The 19,108-nt window shown below is 37.7% G+C and overlaps 1 protein-coding gene across 1 annotated transcript in view; it reads left to right on the top strand.

Moving 5' to 3' along the window:
* Positions 1–19,108, top strand: part of LOC311615831 (zinc finger X-chromosomal protein-like) — a 33,222-nt gene that overhangs the window by 8,770 nt on the left and 5,344 nt on the right. The window contains exons 2-3 of the mRNA XM_084871264.1: positions 2,460–2,553; positions 6,668–7,231. Coding sequence (XP_084727390.1) covers positions 2,493–2,553; positions 6,668–7,231 — 625 coding nt within the window. The 5' untranslated portion in view covers positions 2,460–2,492. The remainder of the gene's footprint in view (positions 1–2,459; positions 2,554–6,667; positions 7,232–19,108) is intronic.

Raw genomic sequence — 19,108 nt, 5'->3', positions numbered from 1 at the left:
TTCTGTATTCTTTTCTTTTTAATAAAAGTATTTGTATTGATTTCAGAGAGGAAGGTAGAGAGAGAGAGAAATAGAAAGAAACATCAAAGATGTTAACTCCCTGAGTTAATAACCTTTATAAAAACCCTAATCTTTACATAACAAATTATTCTATTGGGTTAATTTTATGAGTTTTATTTACTTATTTATTATTACAAGATTTTTTTTTTTTCCATTTGTCCTTCAAAATCATATTTTAAAGAGTTAAAAGAAGTACAAAGCCAGGGAGTTTTTTTTGGGGAGTGAAGTGATAGCAACTTATTTACTTATCATATTTTTGTGTTTGAAAAAAATATAAGTCATCATAACAGTGGACATTAAATAAATGCTCCTTATTTGAAGTATTTTGAATAAATGTATCATGAAAATGTATTGGATATGTTTCAGGTGACCTGTAGTAAATTCATTTCTTTACAATATAAATTACAATTAAATTTTTTATTTCTGTATTTAGATAAGTATTGTAAAGTTTACTATTGGAACAGTAGGGCATAAATAACCATGACTTATACTAAAAAATACAGCAAGGAAAGAAATAGTGCTATGAAAATTCATTTGTGTCTAGCATTTTATTTTTGTATGAGCATGGGGGAAGGAGTTGTAGGGGGTAAATCCGACAGAAAGGATATAGAAGAGGAAATCAATACAGAGTTTTAATCTTATGGAGAGAGACAATGGGTATTTTTGTTTACAGTGAGAGACAGAAACAGAGATTGGCATGGGTGGGCGATGAAGAGGAGGGGAAGATGCCCAAAGGGAAATTATGAGGATATTGTAAAAGTAGTTAGGGCCAGACTTTATAGGATTGTAGGCTAAGAGCTTAAATTTTATTTGGCATCAACAGTAGTCACTAAAACATTTGTAAACAGAGTACTGAAAATCATGTTTTAGAAAAATACTTTTGCATGTGTTAAAATGTTAACAAGGTTTGTTTTAATTAGGGAGGTTAAAACATCATTACAAAAGTGATTATCAATGAATGAAGATAAACGATAAGAGAAATGAAAGAGGGAGGCAAGTCATTTCATGAAGGGTCACCTAGATGAAAGACCAGAGTTTGTAAAAAGGCAAAGGAGGAGAGTGAAGACAGCATGGTCTAGAGCCCAAGCTAGGTCAGATATGCTAAATTTAGAATTGGAATATAAGAAATATACCTAATTATTTGATACCTGGTGCCTGGTGGGTTGAGGGAATGTTGGCTTGGTACATAAGTTTGTTGGGGGAGGGGACTATGTTTGGGTTGCTTGTTTATTAAAGATGTACTCACAGAAGAAGACATGCTATCTATAGAATTTAGGTAGCAGAGAAGCTGTATTTTCAGGATCAAGGCCCCCTTGCTGAAAGTAAGAAAATATGCTCAGTATATTACCTACTTAAAAATCTAACAAGAAAAATAAATTTTGAATATTGTCCAAAAAATGATAAGCACTTAAAATGCTGCAGCTAACAGCACTGTTGAAGATGAATTAAAAGTGAGAAAGTGGATATAAAAAAGCCAGTTAGGAGGCTTGTGTGGTACTTATAATAAGAATAAGTCTGTTCTGTTATCTCCTTCCTGCTCCTCTGTCTACTCATTTGCTTTTTAATAATATACTTTGATTTTTGTCCTCTTCAGATTTTAATTTTTTTTTTCTTCTTTTTTTTTTAAACTGTTGCAAGTTTCAGATGTCAAGTTTATCTTTACATTTTTATTCACTGGGAGAGAGGGAGAGTGAAACATGCTCTGGTTTTAGATATCTTATAAATGGGACTTTGCTTTTTTTATATTCATAGGTGAATTTATTCTTTACCTTTTTATAGCTGGTACCAATTCAGCTGAGGCGTGGAGCATATAAGTATACTTTGAGAATTATATCTACAATTTGAAGGTCAGTTAAGAGATAATTGTAAGCTATGCAGAAATCTAAACAGATGAGTTTTGAATTTTTACCATTTTGTAATTTATCAGTAGGAAAATTGCAGGATACGTTAAATTTAAAAGTGTAATAAAATCTTGCTGAACATTTCCCCTTAATTTACTAACGGTGTTAAAGTTGAATCTGAAAGAGTCATTAAACTGCTGATAGAAAGGATGCTAAGAGGCAGTGGAAGTTTTTTGGAGTGAAAGAAATTTTCTTTATATTAATCTGAATGATGCTAATACAAATGTACATAAAGAAATTAAGTTCAATACTTAAGATTTGTGTACTTAATGTAAGTAATACTATAACACAGTGATTAAAACAAACAAAAAACCTGTTGTTAACCTAGTTGATTTAACTGCCCTGCCTTATAATACAGCTATCCTTGCTGAAAATCAGTATGTTCCCTTGATAGGTTTTGATGAATTAAGAAATTTGAGCATTTCAGAAATAAAAATATCAACGATAACATTTTTAACAAGTGACATAAAAAGTTAATGTTGGTATACTTTATTCTAGTTTAGGAGCTGTGACTAATAAGAATCAAAGACCATGGATGAAGATGAAATTGAATTGCAGCCACAAGAACCAAATTCATTTTTTGATGAAATAGGTATATCTATTTTTTGGATTGTTCTACTTTCCATCTGCCAAATAAGCACTTGCTTGTCAAGTGCATGAATTATGATATCTTTTATTGACTCATACTTAAGTATCTTATTATCTTGTTTAAAATCCTATTGCCAAAATAATTAGTAACACCATTAACATCAAAATCTTAAATTATCTTTAGTAATTCTTATCTTCTGAAGTTATACCACTAAGTCCAGAGAATATTGATAAGTTATTTTGAAAATGTTTCCTGTTTAGTTTTGTTTGTATATGTTTTTCATTGCTACCAAAATACATAGCTACAAATTTACCAGTTTATTACCTTATAGTTATGTAGGTCTGAAGTCCAGATATAGTGTAATTGTAGTTCTTAAAATGTGTACAGTTTTATAAAGTTAGAATCAAAGTGTTGATGGCTGCATCCCTGCCTATGAGAATCCTCTTTTAAGATATTCAGACTTTTTTGAGCAAATTTAGTTCCTTGTGATTTTAAGGTAGAAATTCTTATTTCTTTACTATTACAAATTTATTTATTTATTTATTTATTTATTTATTTATTTATTATTATTTTTTGCCTCTAGAGGCTGCCCTTATTGGTTTGCATTTGGCCCTCAGTGACAAAAGTGAGTTTTTTGGACATTCCCATCTACCACATCTTTCCTCCAACCAGAAGCCCACCCAAGATAATCTACCTATCTTACATCAATAACCTTAATTACATCTGCAGATTTTCTTCCTTTTTTTTTTTTTTTTTTTAAATCTTCATCCAGGGATACCTTTCTATTGATTTTTTACAGGGAGAGAAGAGGGGTTCGGGGAAAAGAAACATAGACGAGAGAGAGAAATCTTATCCCGTTGCTTCCCCTATGTGCCCTGACTGAGGGGTTTGAACCACAAACCACAATCTAGCTATATGCTCAGTCTGGGAATCAAACTCCCTACCTTTTGTTATATGGGACGATGCTCCAAATGATCACCTGGATGGAGCTTCAGGGTACTGTTTTGGAGTGTGTGTGGGTGTGTGTGTATATTTATGTCAGATAACATATTTATAGGATCTAGGAATTAGGGCTTGGATATCCTTGAAGGACCATTCTGTCTACCATTGTCTGTGCATGTGTTTAAACAGTTAGGTCTTTTCCTGAGGTTCTCAGATTTAATATCCAGTATTTTTATCTGAAATTAAGCAACTCAAAAATCCCAAATATATTCTGGTTTCTAGTTAATTAAGTACTAGAGACCCGGTGCTTGAAAATTTGTGTACTGGGAGGGGATCCCTTAGCCAGGCCTGCCCCCCTCACAGTTGGGAGCCCCCAGGGGAGGCAACTGGGCAGATCAGGGGAAGGCCTGATCAAGTGAGGCCCAGTGCATAAAATTTGTGCATGGGGGATGGGACCCTCAGCCTGACCTGCACCCTCTCCAATCTGGGAGTCCTCAAGGGAACCCTCTCCAATAGGGAGACCTGATGGCTTAGGCACAATCCCCATGGTTCTCTGCTCTCTGTGGCATCTGGCTGCTCCATATCCACTGCTCAGAGGCTGTCTGAGATAGGGGTGGGATGCTTGCCTTGTCACCATAGCGACAACACCAGTGTCCTTCTCCAGCCCTTTGTGTGTGCATGTTACCCAGAGGCCCCTCTACAACTGGGGTGGGACACGTCCACTGCCTAGAGGCCCTCTGTGGCTGGTTAGAATGCTTCCACCAGGCCACTCATGCAGCATGCTCTCAGCAGCCAAAACCCCAGAACTGTGGGACTCCAGAGGGGCTGAGGAAACTGGGCACCACCATCTTGTGTCTATGGGTGCCACCATCTTTGTGACAGAGTGATGGTTAATTTGTATATTACCCTTTTGTTAGGGGTATTTTAGAAATCTAGTAAGAGTTGTGAAGTCACATACTGATTTTTTTCTAGGACATTCTGTTCTGCAGCTAATCTTTCTAGTTTTAACTTTTTTCCTTTTTTCCATACATATAGGCTGAGAACTTCCCAGTTGCTAAGTCCTGCTCATTTTTTTTTTTTTTTTTTTGTCAGTTCTTCCTACAATTTAGCACTTTTTTCCTTGTATTTCACTTAAGCTATATGAAGAAACCAGGCCACATCTTCAGTTCTTTAGTAAAATATCAACTTAGTTGATATACTTTGTTATTTTTTGCCTTCCACATAATTGCAGGGTACAATTTTATTGAGACATCTGTTACAACATAACAAGGATATTCTTTCCATTAGTTTTCAGTATCATGTTTCTAATTTGCTGTTAAGCCCTAACAGTGCTTTTAAAGACTAGATTGCTATTGAGTCTGTATATGACAGCTTAGTTATTCTATTAAATTCATGTAGGATTTCTCTACCTTGGTCATTCCTTCTGGGTTCTCACTGGCATGAATTGTTAATGTCATATTTCTACTAATGTTTTATTTAATAAATTATCAGATTACAAAGTTCTTTCACACTTTTTAGGTGATATGTCCATCAATACTGAATTTTGTGATACCAAAATCTATGTTCATTTCTAATACTGCACCAAAAATGAAACAAAATTAGCAGTTTAAAACAACAAAATTTATTGTCTCTCAGTTTCTGTAAGTCAGACAACTATCATGGCATAACTGAGCTATCTCCTGTGAATTTTATATGGCTGAAATCAAGGTGTCAGCATGGTGTTTTGCGACTCTAGAGATTAATCTGATTCCACGCTAATTCATATAGTTGCTGAAATCACGATTTGGCCAAGTCCCAATATTCTTCTGGTATTAGTACAGTTCGGATTATTGCTACCGGTAGGTGCTTGTGTTCTTTCTTATGTTTTCCGTGAGACCCCTTTTAACAATATTCGGTCTCTCTCAGACTTAAAATTCTGCTTCAACTCTCATGCTAGGTTGAGGAAGTTCTATGCTTTAAGGATTCATTTGATCAGATTAGATCTACCAAATTATCCTATATAATAATCCTATATAAGGAATTCAACCAGAGGGTGCAGGACTGTCTAACGGCTGCAACTCCTCCCCCTGACTGGCGTGGCCCTAGTGTCCTTGATTGGGGCAGGCTGGCTAGACCACAACCATGCATGGATTTGTGCAATGGCCCTCTAGTCCAGGATAATAGCCCTATCTTATGATTTATAACCTTACTTAAACCTGCAAGTACTCATTGCATAAGCCATAATGTGACATATATAATGTGATAATAGTTCCATAGATTAGGACAAAGTTAATCAAAGGTTCAGGCCTTGACAGGTTTCTCCCTACTGAGAGTCACATGCTATGCAAACAACTGTGTGGTCTTGAAGTTATTTAATATCACCAGGATCCTATAGATTTACCTCTACCTTCATTCCTAACTGAAGAGTGGATTAGAATAGGGTTTCTTTTATTCTGAGGAAACTGCCTGGGGAGGATAGGAAGAGGATGGACGAAGAGTATTTTATCCTGGTGAAATTAGGGTGTGTCCTGCTCTAACTTTATCTTCCCTTTTTTGCACTTTTGCACTTTTGTTTTATCTATCCACAGGGCTCCTTGCACTTTTGTTTTATCTATCCATAGTACTCCTAATCATTTGCTTTTCCCTTTACTCCTTATATATGGCTTTCTATTTAATTTATGTTTCAATCCTTTTATGCCCTAAATTCAAAGGGTAATTTCTAAATTTCTCATCATTATATTGATAGAATAGAATGGTAAGATTATAAAGGCTGAAAGAAAAAATGAAAAAAATAATTCTAAATGATGAAAAGAAGAAAACTGATGTGTGAAGGAGTTGGAATAAAAAGGGGAAAAAAACCTAAATCTAAAGGAAAATGGTTTTTTAAAATTTTTATTGTGTTACTTAGTTAATTTACGTTCTTAAGATTTTATCCTAGTTGCCTGGAAACTTTTTATGTTAGTGCTCTAAATTTTTTTTTTCCTGAATAATCTTCTGTAACTGTTCCATATTTTTTGTTTTTCTGTATTTCTTTAATGATTCAAAAATAGGTTCCCTTTTTCTTTAATCTATTTTAATATTTGAGAAAGCTGCGGATGTGGCCTATCTTATGGATGCAAATTAAACATTTACTTCATTTTAGATAGTCATGCATGCCTATCTGAAATTTGTCATTTTAATTTTTGTTTTTTTTAAGGAATTGATGCTACATACATGGATGGTGATCAGATTGTTGTGGAAGTTCAAGAAACTGTTTTTGTTTCAGATGTTGTGGATTCAGATATAACTGTACATAACTTTGTTCCTGATGACCCAGACTCAGTTATAATCCAAGATGTTATTGAGGATGTTGTTATTGAGGATGTTCAGTGCCCAGATATCTTAGAAGAAGCAGATATATCTGAAAATATCATCATTCCTGATCTTTATTCAGATGTAACCGAAGAAATTTCTTTAGCACATTGCACAGTCCCAGATGATGTTTTAGCTTCCGACATTACTTCAGCCTCAATGTTTATGCCAGAACACCTCTTGACAAGTGAATCTATACATGTGTCTGACATTGGATATATTGAACACATTGTTCATGATAGTATAGTAGAAGCAGAAATCGTGACTGATCCTCTGACAACTGATGTAGTTGCAGAAGAAGTATTGGTAGCAGATTGTGCCTCTGAAGCAGTCTTAGATGCCAACGGGATCCCTGTGGACCAGCACCATGGTGATAAAAGCAACTGTGAGGACTTCCTTATGATTTCCTGTAAGTCTTGGGGTACAGTAATTGTTTAAGGTCTCTTCTTTCCACATCAGTGTAGTATTTTTATGACTTACTAAGATAAATTTTATAAGTTTATGAGCATTGTTGTTTTATTAGTTTGGATCCTGTAAGGTGAGCTATAATTAAGAAAAGTTAAATGGTACAAAGTGAAGTACCATTATTACTATTCAAGGATGGAGGAACTGATTAGGAAGATAAAAGCTGAAAAGAACAGAAATCATGAAAGATGTGTCTAGGCTGTAATCTACATAATCAGAATTACCACGGAAACTTGAAAGGATTTCAGCTTAGAAAAATAACTTTTGTCTTTATTATACAGTCAATTCTGCAGTTTTTTTTTTCTCTAACAATATATCTTTAAAAATAATCATTTTTAAAACATTAATTCACGATTTTTTACAGAGAGGAAGTGAGAGGGATAGAGAGCCAGAAACATCGAGAGAGAATCATCGATCAGCTGCCTCCTGCACACCCCTACTGGTGATATGCCCACAACCAAGGTACATGCCCTTGACCAGAATCAAACCTGGCACCTTTCGGTCTGCAGGCCGACGCTCTATCCACTGAGCCAAACCGGTTTTGGCTATTTTTTTTTTTAATTGACTGTTAGAGACAGTGGAAAGGAGGGAGGGAGAGGAAGAGAAAGAGAGAAACATTGATATGAAAACTCCAGCAAGAACTATTGAATGTCACTGCTAATAAGGCAGAAGGGCAAACAGTCATTATCCTATCTAGTAAAAGAATAATATGCAAATTCCGTCACTCCAACATACAAGATGGCTGCCCCCATGTGGTTAAAGATTCTGCCCCCAAGTGGACACAAGATGGCCTGCAGGGAGAGCAGTTGGGGGGACCAGGCCTACAAGGAAGGGCAGTTAGGGGTGACCAAGCTGGCAGGGGAGAGCAGTTAGGGGCAAAAAGGCTAGTAAGGGAGCAGTTAGACATCAATCAGGCTGGCAGAGGAGGGGTTAGGGAGTGATTAGACTGGCAGGCAGAAGCGGTTAGGGGCAATCAGAAAGGCAGGCAGGCAGGCAGTTGGGAGTCAGCAGTTCTGGATTGTGAGAGGGATGTCTTACTGTGATCGTTTAGACCTGATCATATGTGGATTGGGCCTAAATGGGCAGTCGGACATCCCTCAAGGGGTCCCAGATTGAAGAGGTTGGGCTGTTGGGGGTTAGTGAGTCCTCAGGCTGGGCTGAGGAACACAGCCCCCAGTGTACAAATTTCATGCACTGGGTGTCTAGTATATAATGAAAGGCTAATATACAAATAGACCAAACTGCTGAATAACTGAAAAACCAAATATCTGGTCGCTTTGACATATGCTGGCCACCACGGGGTGTGTGCAGAACATGGAAGGCATTGGCAGTAGGCAAGGGAGTGTCTAACATGACAAGTGTCAGTCACAGCAGATTGGTGGAGCATGTGAGCAAGGGCACCAGACCAAGACAGGGTGCTTGTCTCTGTCATGGGGATGAGCCTCTGGTGGTTACTGAAAATTCTTTGCTCCTCTGTGCCATGGTCCTGACTGGCACTCGCATCTACTGCTCTTACCAGCCCCATTTGCACCTACTACCGGTACTGGTGCCTCTGCTCACACCACTGCTAGCATCCGGCACCATCCCCAATTGCTCAGTGCTGTCATCAGGTGCGAGCCATAGCTGCTGGCTTGGATTGCCCCTCAGGATTTCTCCTCCTCCCTCTGCTCCTGAGGAGCAATCAGGGCAGCACCTGCCACTTGCACCTGTTGATGGTGCTGACCCCATTTGCACCTGCTGCCAGCATTGGCCCCAGTTGCTCCCTGCTGTCAGTGTCTGCAAGTGGGGCCAGTGCTGTCAGTACATGGAAGCGGCAGCAGCTGTGATGTCAGCAGATGGGGAACTGGGGGGGCCATTGATGGAGAGGCTGGTTAGGGTGCAGAGGATGGGCCAAGACCCAACTCTGTGCCCATCGAGGCCTCACAGCCCACAGTTCCTTTTAAGGTGCACAAATTTGTGTACTGGGCCCCTAGTCCTATATAATTCTATATAATAAAAGTGTAATATACAAGTTGACTGAATGTCAGAATGCCCAGTTGTTGGAGGGGTGGGGCTGGTGAGCAGGTGGCACCAAGCCAGCCAAGGCCTGTGCTAGTGGGTTGAGGGAGGGGATGGTAATGGGAGATGGGATAGGCGGCAGCAACCAGCTGTAGCTGAGGGGCGATGGTGGGGATAGGGCTGTGCCAGCTGGCTGGTGGTGTTTTCTGATCACCTGCCTGGTCACCTCTTGCAGAGGGAGGCCACTGGTGGTGGCAGCAGCGGGGTGATGGGGATGACATCATCTCCTGATTGCCCGCCTGGTCACCTCCGCAGTAGGAGGCCAGACTTGGCTTAAGCTGTCAGTAGGACATCTCCTGAAGACCCCCGATCTGTGAGAGGGTGCAGGCCAAGCTGAGGAACTGAGTGCACAAATTTTCTTGCACCGGCTCGTAGTAGCTGTTATAACAGTAAAACTTAACGAAAATTTTTGGAATGAGATGTCCATGGGAGCTTTGTAAAACATTCTGGGGAAGCCTATTTAATAAAAGTATAGTATGCAAATTGACCACCACCAACACACAAGATCGCTGCCCCATGTGATCAAAGATGGATGCCCCCATGTGGACACAAGTTGGCCAGCAGGTGAGGGCAGTTGGGAGGGACCAGGCCTACAGAGAACGGCAGTTGGGGGGAACCCATGCCTGCAGGGGAGGGCAGTTGTGGAGGACCCAGGACTGCAGGGGAGGCTGGTTTTGTTGGACCAGTCCTATAGGAGAGAGCAGTTGCGGGGAGACCAAGGCCTGGAGGGGAGGACAGTTGTGCGGACCAGGCCTACAGGGCAAGGTAGTTGGGGTGACCAGGCTTGCAGGGGAGGGCAGTTAGGCATGGATCAGGCTGACGGGAGTGGTTAGGGGGTGATCAGGCTGACAGCAGAAGCAGGTAGGGACAATCAGGAAGGCAGGCAGGCGAGCAGTTGGGAGCCAGCAGTCCTAGATTGTGAGAGGGATGTCCAACTGCCTGTTTAGGCCCAATAGGTTGTGGCCTAAACAGGCAGTCGGGAATCCCCTGAGGAGTCCCAGAATGGAGAGGGTGCAGGCTGGGCCGATGGACAACCTCCCTCCCAATCCCATGTATGAATTTTGTGCACTGAGCCTCTAGTTTGAATATAAGAATGCAAGGGAGGTGCCTATAATAGGGAGAAACCTGACAAGGCCTGAACCTTTGTTTAACCTTCAAGTTCTACCCAAGCAGAAATTAAAAGCCAATGTGGAGTATAAATTACCTAGCTAAATGTTAAATAATTGTGTTTCAACAAACATATAGAGCTCCTGGGCAAAATTGGAAGAATTTTTGGTTGTATGGAAATCTTGGTCTTGTCAATAGTTGACTACTTAATCAACTTTAGTGGCCATATAAAAATATAATGCTAACTATGGAACTGGCTCACAGAAGTTACTACACAAGGCCCGACCATTGTTGCTCAATGGTTAAACATCAACCCATAAACCAGGATATCAATCCCCAGTAGGGGGTGTGAAGAGGTAGCCGATCAATGATTCTCTGTCATTGATGTATTCTCTTTCTGAAATCAATAAAGGCATATTTTCTAAAAAATGCTACTACATAAGACCCACCAAATCATTGGAATGGGAGAATCTGATTTGAAGTGTTGCCAAATTTGAAAGTGTTTTTGTTTCAAAGACACTGTCAAGAAAGTGAAAAGTTAACTTAGAATGGGAGAAAATATTAAAGTATATATCTGAAGGTATAGGAAATAATATATGAAGAACTACAACTGAAAATAAAAAGGCAAACAATGCAATTAAAAGATGGGCAGAGAACTTGAGTAGACATTTTTCCCAAGAAACAACTAAGCACATAAAAGACACAACATTGCCCTAACCAGTTTCGCTCAGTGGATAGAGTGTTGGCTTGCAGACTCAAGGGTCCCAGGTTCAGTTACAGACAGGGGCATGTACCTTGGTGATGGGCACATCCCCAGTAGAGGAGGTACAGAAGGTAGCAGATTGATGTTACCCTCTCATCAATGTTTCTAATTATCCCTATCTCTTTCTCTCGATAAAAAAATCAATAAAAAATATTAAAAAAAGATACACATCATCATTAATTAATAGTGGGATGTAAATCAAAACTAATGAGGTATGACTTAACACACTGAAAAAAAGTAATAAAAATGGAAAGTAATAATTATTGGTGGAAATAAGAAATTTTGTTGTTACTTTAGAAAAATTTGGCAGTTATTTCAAAAGTTAAACCTAGACTTACCATGTTACCCAACTATATATATCAATATCTAAATAGATGCTTACATATGTATTTATATATATACATACACTGTGTAGTTCCCGGAGAATTGAAAACATACACTTTTACAACAGTTTTTGCACAAATGGTCACATTAATCCTAATAGATATAATGTTGAAACAACCCTGATGCTCATCAGTTGATTAGTTTTTTAAAATGTCGTATCACCATACAATAGTCTGTTATTTGCCATAGAAATGTGAATGCCACAACTTGGATGAATTTTGAAAAATGTTATTAATATGTAAAATATTTAGAATAGTTGTAGCTATAAACAAAAAATAGATTAGTGTTTGCCTAATCTAATTTGTGGGATTGGTTAGGGAAAGAGGTTAGCTAAAGAATGCAGAGGTATCTTTCTGGGTGATGGAAATATCCTGGAAGTAGAGAGAGATGATTGTTGAATAACTATCAACTGCATAAAAACTACTGAATTACAGTTTACACACTGTAAAAGGATAAATTATGGTTTGTGAATTTTATCTCAATATTAAAAAAGAATGATTAATTAATTGAGACAATTGTTATAAAAGTTAATAATAATAAAACAACCAAATTAATAATAATAAACCAATCACAGTTAATGTAAGTGAGCTTTAAGGTAGATAAACAATTACATGGCCACTCACTTCAAAAACCACCTGGCCAGTGTGGCTTCAGTCCAGGCCTACTGAAGAATAAGATTTATCTGAGTTACAGGTCCTATCCCTGCCAACCAGTGAATGTATCTCTAACTTAAGTCTCCCTTCCTCCTTCCTTTCTTCCATCCCTCTCTCCTTCCCTCCCTCCTTTCCTCTCTCCCTTCCACTGTCTACAAAGCAATGGGAAAAAATATCCTCAGATGAGGATTAAAAAAAACAAAACACAGTATCATAAAATAGTGCAACAGTGGGTGAAAATTCTGATTAAATTATGGCCAGTTTTATATTCATCTAATTTACTCTTCAAGCCTAAATTATAGATAAGTCATAAGTTTTCCAGAAATTTAGAGACCTATGAGAGCAAACAAAGAATCATTAGAAGGGATGTAAGAATTTAAAAATTGGTAAAATGACTGATAGTAAGTTTTTGAAATAAAATGACCAAACAGTACATTAAGATTATGCAACAAAAGGCAATTGTTTACAAAACATTAACTATAAAATATTTCTGATAACATGATATGTTTGTTTCTTATCTTTTATAACAGACAATAGAAACTGTCTTTAAAATATGATTACAAATTTTTACTAGTTTTATATTTTTTTGCTTAGATGGGCATGAATTTTAAAATGTTTTTTCTTGAATTCATAGACATTAAATTGAACATTAAACATGAATGTTGAATAGTTTCTATGTGTTTGGCAATGTGGTAGGCTATTGGGATCCTTAAACAAAACATGGTGGTTTCTTTCAAGTTAACTGTATTCAAATAGGGGTATAATTGATTGCAAAGTACAGAAGCCAAAGATTAGACTCTGAGGTTTGCTGCATAAACTGGTAAGGGAAAAGAAGCACTGGTAAAGAAATGAAGAAGCATGGCCAGTGTAGTAGGAAAGAGGTTGAATCACAGAATCCAACTGTAGAAAATGAGGCATAGATGATAATGAACATCTGTCAAATGTTGTTACTAATGACAAATTAAATGTGTCCTGAGTGATATTGGTGAATACTTTTGGTGAAGTCATGGGCAATAGCCTATTGAAGATTGTTTAGAGAAAGTGCAATGTGCCGAAACCGGTTTGGCTCAGCGGACTGAAAGGTCCCAGATTCGATTCTATGTACATTGGTTGCGGGCGCATCCCCTGTGGGAGGTGTGCAGGAGGCAGCTGGTCGATGTTTCTGGCTCTCTATTCCTCTCTCTCCCTTCCTCTCTGTAAAAAAAAAAATCAATAAAATGTATTTAAAAATAAAAAGTGGAATGAGAAGAATTGGAGACATGTAACAGTAGCTTGCAAAAAGATGGGAAGGGGTGCTCATGCATACACACTTACACACTCACACACACGGGGTTTAAGGGAAGGTGGCATTGTTTTCAGAGAAGAGAGAAAATGCTGACAAATGCTGAAAGGTAGAGGAGGTATTATTTAGTGCTTAAGAAGAGGGATTGGATTTATTTTTTTTATTACATATATATATATATATATATATACACATACATATATATATATATATATATATATATATATATATATATATATATATATACTGTACCCCACGCACACACGCACACACACACATGCGTGCGCGCACACATAAACATATTTCAGAGAGGAAAGGAGAGGAAGAGATAGAAACGTCAATGATGAGAGAGAATCATTGATCAGCAGCCTCCTGCACATCCCTACTGGGGATGGAGACCACACAACTCAGCAGCATGTGCGCTGACCAGAAATGGAACTGTGAGCTCAAACACTGAACCACACCATCCATCCAGTTGATTGGTTTTAAATTTTAGGGAGCACAATTAGTTTATAGAACCATGCAATGAAGACAAGATTTCTGGATTTATCAATAGTTGTTGCCAGGCAAGTAGAGTGAAATTCAGTAGATATCTTTTATGGTAATTCATTTCTTAGGGAACTATTATAGAAAGTAAGGTTAATTGAGTAGTTGGTTGGAGTTTCACAAATGTGAAGTAGAATCTTTTCAAGTATTTAAAAATAGACCATTTACATTGGGGGGTTTTTCTTAGGTTGATTTAGTTGAATAGATACAAATATAAAAACTTGCCTCGGGTAGGTTTGTGGTTCTCCAAATCAAATGTGATGAAATGAAAGCTGTGCATAGGAGTTGGAAGAATACACAAGAGGATGGTTAGAATGATCAGTCTTGCAATTAAACTTGTTTTTAAGCATATATATTTATGTGTGTGTCTTTTAAATCCTTACCCAAGGATATATTTTTTCCATTGATTTTTAGGGACAGTGAAGGAAAGAGAGAGTGAGTGAGAGATACTGATGTGGGAGAGAGATAATGTGGGATTACATCCCACTTCCTAAAACCAGGGCTGGATATCAAACCTACAACCAGAACTTGTGACCCTGTAGTATGAGGGCCAATGCTCTAACCACTAAGGAATACTCACCAGGACTAGTCTTTTAAAGTGGAGTTGGAGCATAATGGAATGAAGACTTGCTTAAACATAAGACACATGGTTGTTTTGGTGGGGACAGACATGTTGGAAAAGAATCTAAAAGCAGAAGAGTTTGGACAGTTGCTGTAGTGATTTCTATTTTACAAAATATGAAACAAAGAAACTAGTATCTTCAGAGATTGGACAAGATTTTTGTGTTTATGTGAAATTAAATTAGATAAATTGTAGCTCCTGTATAAATCCAGTATATCATTGTTTTTTTTTGAAAAATAAAGAATTTTCTCTAGAAGCTTAGAGAAGTGAGGTTTAATAAAAATGACTCTGAGTACAGACATCTTTTTCATTTCTTCCCCTCAACTCTTACTTAGGAGCACACTGGGTATATGTTATGTAATGTGCTTTTACTTTATTATTTTATTTTTGGTAATGTGCTTTTATTACATAGTTTAAAAACTACGAAATAAGAGGAAGATCTTTTACAGGCTATTGATAAATATGTGTCATTTTCAAGCTTTAAAATGTTTTTCAGTCCTTGGGAATTTATTTTATGGTAATTGATAGTACTTGTTTATAACCACTGCTTACAAACTTGCCAAAGGAGGTCAGCTTTATCATAGAGTGGAACTCCTCAGAGATTAGTTCTCTAAAGAAGTATAGATTTAGTCTTGATCCTCTGTGATTGTTTTGCTAAAACTTTCTTCTGGTAATACAAACTCAGTTTTAATTTCATTGCCAGCTTTAGGAAAATACTTCATTCAACTGGATACATCTTTAAAATATTTAGCTTAAAAAAGTCTATAAATACACATCAGACCAGAATTAAGAATACGATGCCTATTTATACCCACAAACTATATTTACAAAACATAGTTAAAGTACTTTATTTTAGATAGCTATGTACAACATTTAGGAAAGATGTATGTTTTTATGAAAGTATGCATGTATTTATCATTGTAAAGAATTTAATTGTCCAAGTTCTTAGAATCTGGATATCCTTAAGCTTTTTTTTTTGTTTGTTTCAGTTTATTGTCCTCACTTGCAAGTTATTAACTCAATCTGCTATTCTCTTACTATTTACCCAAACCCTTGCTTTCTTTTGTATATATATTGAAGCCACCACTCATGATTTTTATTTTTTGCATTCGAAGCTCCTGTCCAATTCTCTCCCTCAGAATAACATAGCTACGTTCCTATTAATACACTAGAGCCCAGTGCACGAGTTTGTGGATGGGTTGGGTCCACCCAGCCTGGCCCCAATCAACCCAGGCCTGTCAGGAAGAAGAGATTGCAGCAGGTGGGCCAGCTAGCCCACCTTACTCGGAGCTTGATCAGGGCTGGGCTGGCAGGAGAGAGGGCACTTGGGCGATTGTCAGGTGGGAGTGGCAGATTGGGGGTCAGTGGCCAGGAGAGGAGCTGTGGCAGATTGGCTGGCCAGTCCTGCCCCTCATCAGAGTGGGGAGGTCTGCGGGCTGATGGGGTGGTGGGAACCCAGGGGGTTGGGGCTGGTTGGAGGAAGGGGCCACGGCAGTTGACTAGCCAGCCCCACCCTCGGTTGGGGTAGGGAGGATGATGGGGGGAGCTGGCCAGGGGGAGGGATTATGGGAGGTAGGCTGGCCACCCCTAATATGGCTGGTTTGCTGGCCGCAGGGGGTGTCATAGCAACTGGTCATTCTGGTCCTTACAGTGTTCCTGTTGCAGGCTTTTTATCTATAATAATAATCTATAATAATAAAAGTATAACACTGAACCTGCGACCCTTTGGTCCATAGGCTCTATCCACTGAGCCAAATCAGCTTATGCTGTATTTTTACTTTTTAATGTTAGTTTTTTTAAAAAATATGTATTTTTATTAATTTCAGAGAGGATGGGAGACGGAGAAAGAGATGGAAATGTCAGTGAAGAGAGAGCATCATTGATTGGCTGCCTCCTGCGGGCCCCTCACTGGGAATTGAACCTGCAACCCACCATTGTGCCCTTGATCAGAATTGAACTCGGGACCCTTCAGTCTGTAGACTGATGCTCTGTCCACTGATAGAGCAAGGAAGTGGGATAAAATATATGAAAAGTCATGGACTTATTAAGCCAAACCAGTTAGAGCTTAATGTCAGTTTTTGAAATCCTGAATTCATTTTAATGTTTTATGTAAGAACGCTCTATGTAATTCTATATAAAAATGTTGATTTAGACATATGCATTTGTTGAATCTCTTGTTGAACATAATGAGAAATTTGCAGAAGTATTTTAAATATGTAAAAATCTAAATCTTATGTTTATAAGCAAGAATTTAAAACAAAATTAAGTGGTGGTAAAAACTATTATCGCAGGCTTATTAGCTGAGTTGTGCTTGCATCATGAATATACTCATTTGACCTTTATCAATGGAAACTATCAGTAGTTATACCATTTATTGCCTACCGTAACAAATATCATAAGAATATATATACATTCTAAAAATACTAGTTTGAATCAGATAAGTCAGTCATTCAACTTATTATTTTTAAATATATTTTTATTGATTTCAGAGAGTAAGGAAGAGGGAGAGATAGAAACCTCCAGGATGAGAGAGAATCATGGATTAGCATTCTTCTGCAAATCCCCCACTTGAGATCAAGCCCAAACCTGAACATGTGCCCTTGACTGGAATCAAACCTGGGACCTTTTAGTTTGCAGGTCGATGCTCTATCCACTGAGCCAGACCAGCTAGGGCTCAACTTTTCTAAACTTCAGTTTGATCTATTGTATACAATGTTGACAATATTCTAACACTTTTTTCATAGAATAAGTGTGAGTAGTACATATAGTAATCAAGTATTAGCTTTATTATTAGTACTATCACACTTAAAAGTAAGCATCTGAATTATCTGCTTTACTTTTTTTTTAAATATATATTTTTTTATTGATTTTAGAGAGACGGAGAGAGAGAGAGAGAGAAAGAAAGAGAGAGAGACAGAGAGAGAGAGAGAACATCAATGATGAGAGAGAACATCAATGATGAGAATCATTGACTGGCTGCCTCCTACATATTCCCCAGTGGGTATCAAGTTCGAAACCCGGGCATGCGCCCTGTCTGGGAATTGAACTGTGACTTCTTGGTTCATAGGTCAATGCTAAACCACTGAGCCATGGTGGCCAAGCTGAATTATCTGCTTTTCTATTGGATTATAAAGTTAATAAGTCCATGACTTTTCATTTATTTCATTCCACTTCCTAGCCAAAAGACTGATTTATAGATATAACTCTGTTAAGATGAGTGAATGTATTAACAAAAGGATTACAAAATGTATCTATTCAGGGGAACATTCAAAAGCTAAAATGAAAAGCTTGATGAGTGTATTAAAGACAAGTTAAATCAATCACATTTTTTTTTATCTTTGGTTCTGTTTTCCACTGTGTTTTGCTCTGTCAAGCCACTTGTGTGTAGATCAGAAAAAACTTTCCTTCGGTGTTTAATGCACTCAATATCTGTAAGTGTCACTTTTGTTGTAAGTTAGATCATAAGTGGATAGCAGTGAATGAAAAAGGTTACATTATGTGGAAAATTTATTTTTCATGTTTATTCCAATAATCTTTTTTCTTTTGGACATTATTTTTTACTTTTGGTAATTTTTCAAATCCTAAGGACAATACTACACTGTTACCTTTGATATATTGATGAAGTTTAAAATATGAAATGCTCTATATTCTCTCAACCTCTATTGTTGTGGTTTATGTATGTCTCTATTGATAATTCAGAACTGTTTTTCCCCTCCAAAAATGACCTAATCAACCTTCATTAAGGTAGTAAGAATGTCTTTAAAAGTACATTGTCTGTATTTGTTAGAATGATCCAGATTCACTATTTTTTATAAAGTTGTATACGTTATGTGTATAAAGTGCTTTTTTATGTTTAAACAGTTTCATAGGAAAATTTATATTCACCATTGCAGTGTACCTTTCTGAAAATCATGTTTTGATATTTTAAAAAATGTACAATTCTAATAGAAACAGGTGAGAAAAAATACTATTAAGAAGTGAAATAAGCCGAAACCGGGTTGGCTCAGTGGTAGAGCGTCGCTCTGAGGACTGAAAGGTCCCAGGTTCGATTCCAGTCAGGGGCATGTACGTTGGTTGCGGGCACATCCCCGGTGGGGGGTGTGCAAGAGGCAGCTGGTCGACGTTTCTCTCTCATCGACGTTTCTAGTTCTCTATCTCTCTCCCTTCCTCTCTGTAAAAAATCAATAAAATATATTTTTAAAAAAAGAAGTGAAATAAGCCTTTTGGAGAAAGATAAATATGTATCACATGACCACACTCATTAATGGAATATAACAAACAGCATAAACTGGTGAACATTAATAGATCCAGAGGTAGAGTAACATCAAACAGACGGTCAAACCTCAGAGGGAAAGCAGGTGAAAAAGAACTTGTGTGCATGATATAAGCATAACCAATGGACAAAG

The sequence above is a fragment of the Pipistrellus hanaki genome (assembly GCF_964339955.1).
Source record: "Pipistrellus hanaki genome assembly, chromosome: Y".
NCBI lineage: Eukaryota > Metazoa > Chordata > Mammalia > Chiroptera > Vespertilionidae > Pipistrellus > Pipistrellus hanaki.
This window is presented reverse-complemented; position numbering and strand designations above follow the sequence as displayed.